At 51.2% G+C, this 3096-nt stretch overlaps 1 protein-coding gene across 1 annotated transcript; it reads left to right on the top strand.

The window, feature by feature from the left end:
* The first annotated feature begins 443 nt into the window (after nucleotides 1-443).
* Nucleotides 444-2896, top strand: LOC136482857 (cyclin-A3-1-like). The gene is made up of 7 exons (XM_066480035.1): nucleotides 444-1444; nucleotides 1537-1612; nucleotides 1718-1794; nucleotides 1899-1935; nucleotides 2050-2199; nucleotides 2287-2421; nucleotides 2515-2896. Exons 1-7 carry the CDS (start codon nucleotides 861-863, stop codon nucleotides 2599-2601), a joined length of 1146 nt encoding a protein of 381 aa, XP_066336132.1. The 5' UTR covers nucleotides 444-860; the 3' UTR covers nucleotides 2602-2896.
* Nucleotides 2897-3096: the final 200 nt, after the last annotated feature.

Raw genomic sequence — 3096 nt, 5'->3', positions numbered from 1 at the left:
TGGGCGCTAGCAAGTCCGATAACTAATATCATTAGATAAGCCGTTGAATATATTTAATAAACTTATTTGAGCAAATATTGCTAATATTTTTTCTATAAATATAATCAAACTTAAGAAATTTTGATCAGTACAAATCTCACAGCATAACTCCTTTGAGGACTGTACAACATTAGTCCTACAACTCATTTACCTGCAAGCAGCGGTAAATAAAAACAGAGAGGGAAACAAAAAAAGAAAAAAGAAAAAGAAAAGAGAAATAAAGTCCCGCATGCCAGGTCAACCACGAGGCCTGCGGCGTGACGCCGAATCCCCAGCCAGGCAGCCATAGCCGACGCTCAGCCACTGAAATCAAATCACAAAAATCAAATTGAACTCCGCCCGCGTCACTCTCTGACAGCCCCCAAAACTCCCGCGCTCTCGTCTCGGCAGGCGGGTGGGCGCCGCGGGGCCTCGCGCCATCCCCCGAAACGCTCCGAATTTAAAAAAAAGGAAAAAACTCCCCAATCTTTCCCTCGCTCCCAACACGGGCGGCGTGTCGCTGCCAAAACTCGAACGGATTTCCAAATCGAGGCCGCGGCGATCGAAACCGGGAACCCAAGCCACCCGAGGCTGCGCGGAGGGCTTCCCTCCAACTGGAGCTCTCCGAAATCCTCCGAATCCAAAAATAATGGCGGCCTCCTCTCCCACCGATTCCCACCGCCCCGCCCGCTACTTAACCGCTCGCCCACCACTCCACCAGTCCACCCTGCTCCGCCCTCCGTGCTCCGGCGCCTAGCAGCCTGCTCCTGCCCCCCGCCCCCACCGCCGCCGTGCAGGGACAGCCGGAGCAGGAGCAGCGCCGCCCGCCTTTACCTTCGCCCATGGCCGACAAGGAGAACTCCGCCGCCGCCGTCGCCGCCGCACCGCCGCGCCTCACCCGCGCCGCAGCCAAGCGCGCCGCCGCCGTCACATTCGTGGCCGTCGCCGCCAAGCGCAAGCGCCTCGCGCTCACCCAGCTGCCCACGCACCCCAACGCCGTGCACGACGACGAGGACGGCTACGATAAGCCCGCCAGGAAGCAGCAGCACCTCCTCCCCGCCGCCGAGCCCAAGCCTAAGGCAGCGCCCGCGCCTTCCGCCGCCGCCGCCGCCTCTGATGACGAGGAGGGGGAGGATCCGCAGCTCTGCAAGCCCTACGCGTCCGACATCTACTCCTACCTCCGCTCCATGGAGTCGCAGGCCAAGCGCCGCCCCGCCACGGACTACATCGCGGCGGTGCAGTTCGACGTCTCGCCCAACATGCGCGCCATCCTCGTCGACTGGCTCGTCGAGGTCGCCGAGGAGTACAAGCTCGTCTCCGACACGCTCTACCTCACCGTCTCCTACATCGACCGCTTCCTCTCCGCCAACGCACTGAACAGGCAGAGGCTGCAGCTCCTCGGCGTCTCCGCCATGCTCGTCGCATCGTAAGCAACCGATCCGTTAAAATCTCATTCTTCCACAGTTCAAGAACCGAGCTCCATTTCTCATGTGCTGGGTCCGATTCGAATCGATGCAGCAAGTATGAGGAGATCAGCCCGCCCAACGTCGAGGATTTCTGCTACATCACCGATAACACCTACACCAAGCAGGAGGTGTGTGTGCTCGTCTTCTCTGTATGATTTGAAAGCGATTTGTCTCCGGATCTTGCCACTGATTTATCGCAAAATGTTAATTGATCTGTGCTTCGGGATCTGTAGGTAGTTAAGATGGAGAGTGATATACTGAATGTCCTCAAGTTTGAGGTGGGCAATCCTACTCCCAAGACGTTTCTGAGGTAGATCACAAACCAAATCAATCTGAAGTGCTATCCCAATCCTTGTTTGCCAGAATGAATCTGTTTCTAAATTTTGTGTGTTCCCTTTACTTTCTGTTTCCTAGGATGTTCATCAGATCTGTCCAAGAAGACAACAATAAGGTACTTTCACCTGTGAGATTTGTTGCATTTCAACAATAAAGTCTGTTTCCGTTCGAATACCCGCTGCTTGTGTACGTCGTTGTCTGATCCATTATGTTGTGATTCATATTGCAGTATACTAGCCTCCAGCTGGAGTTCCTGGGTGGCTACCTTTGTGAGCTGAGCTTGCTGGACTACAGTTTGCTTCGCTTCTTGCCATCACTTGTTGCAGCCTCGGTGGTGTTTGTTGCAAGGCTCACCCTTGATCCACACACCCATCCCTGGGTATGGTATTGATCTGCTCGATCCAAATCATTCATGTCTCATTGGTTACCAAACACCACCAACTCATTTTGTTATGTACGGTTGCAGAGCAGGAAGATGCAGACGCTAACCGGCTACAAGCCATCTGAGTTGAAGGACTGTGTTGCTGTCATCCACCATTTGCAGCTCAACCGGAAATTTTCATCCATGATGGCGATCCGGGAAAAATACAAGCAACACAGGGTAAGCATGGGCCTTGACAGCCGCACATGGTTTTACTGTCAGATCGTTTGCAAAATTCTAGTGTCCTAACTGTGGAATAAATCTCTTGAACAGTTCAAGGGTGTATCAGCTTTGCTACCTCCTGTTGAGATCCCAGCATCATACTTACAAGAAACTGAAGGAGTAGGTGTTCCTGGATAATCTAGTGGAGTAAAGCCAAGCACACAGCTTTCCTCAAGCAAGATGTGCAATGGCTACTGTTTGGCTGATATATAAGTCGGCTGATAATTCGGCTGAAGTTGTTTTGTTGTGAGAGAAAAATACTGTAGATTTTAGTTGATAAGCTGGCTGATAAGTTCAAGCGAACAGCTGTGATCTAGGCTCGGGTAGGAGCATTCAGAGTTGATTTGTTTGAAGTTCAAGCGCAATATAAGGCTAGGCGTGTCACATTTTGTACTTGTGTATCATAATTATACATTACAACCAGATGCCTTTATTTGTTGGGGGCACAATTGCAACATTTTCATTTATTGGCTCTTGCTCCATTTTCTCCTCTTTTATTCATATAGTTCTAGTACAGAACAAAGTATCTAGTGGTCAGTTATATCAGAGGGTAGCTTATGGATGTATTAGACCTTGCAATCTTGGTAAACACATGCAGAAAGCCAGAAAGTGATATGCTCTTGACACAAGAAA

The sequence above is a fragment of the Miscanthus floridulus genome, chromosome 1 (assembly GCF_019320115.1).
Source record: "Miscanthus floridulus cultivar M001 chromosome 1, ASM1932011v1, whole genome shotgun sequence".
NCBI classification, from domain to species: Eukaryota; Viridiplantae; Streptophyta; class Magnoliopsida; order Poales; family Poaceae; genus Miscanthus; species Miscanthus floridulus.
Note: the sequence above shows the minus strand (reverse complement) of the source record. Positions and strands in the feature narration are given on the sequence as shown.

What these genes read in the sequence shown, in the direction of transcription:
- LOC136482857 (XM_066480035.1), top strand. Translation starts at nt 861, where the DNA reads ATGGCCGACAAGGAGAACTCCGCCGCCGCCGTCGCCGCCGCACCGCCG. An exon ending in ACTCCCAAGACGTTTCTGAG is followed by an intron (nt 1,795 to 1,898) that starts GTAGATCACAAA and finishes TCTGTTTCCTAG; the next exon opens with GATGTTCATCAGATCTGTCC. An exon ending in TCCAAGAAGACAACAATAAG is followed by an intron (nt 1,936 to 2,049) that starts GTACTTTCACCT and finishes TTCATATTGCAG; the next exon opens with TATACTAGCCTCCAGCTGGA.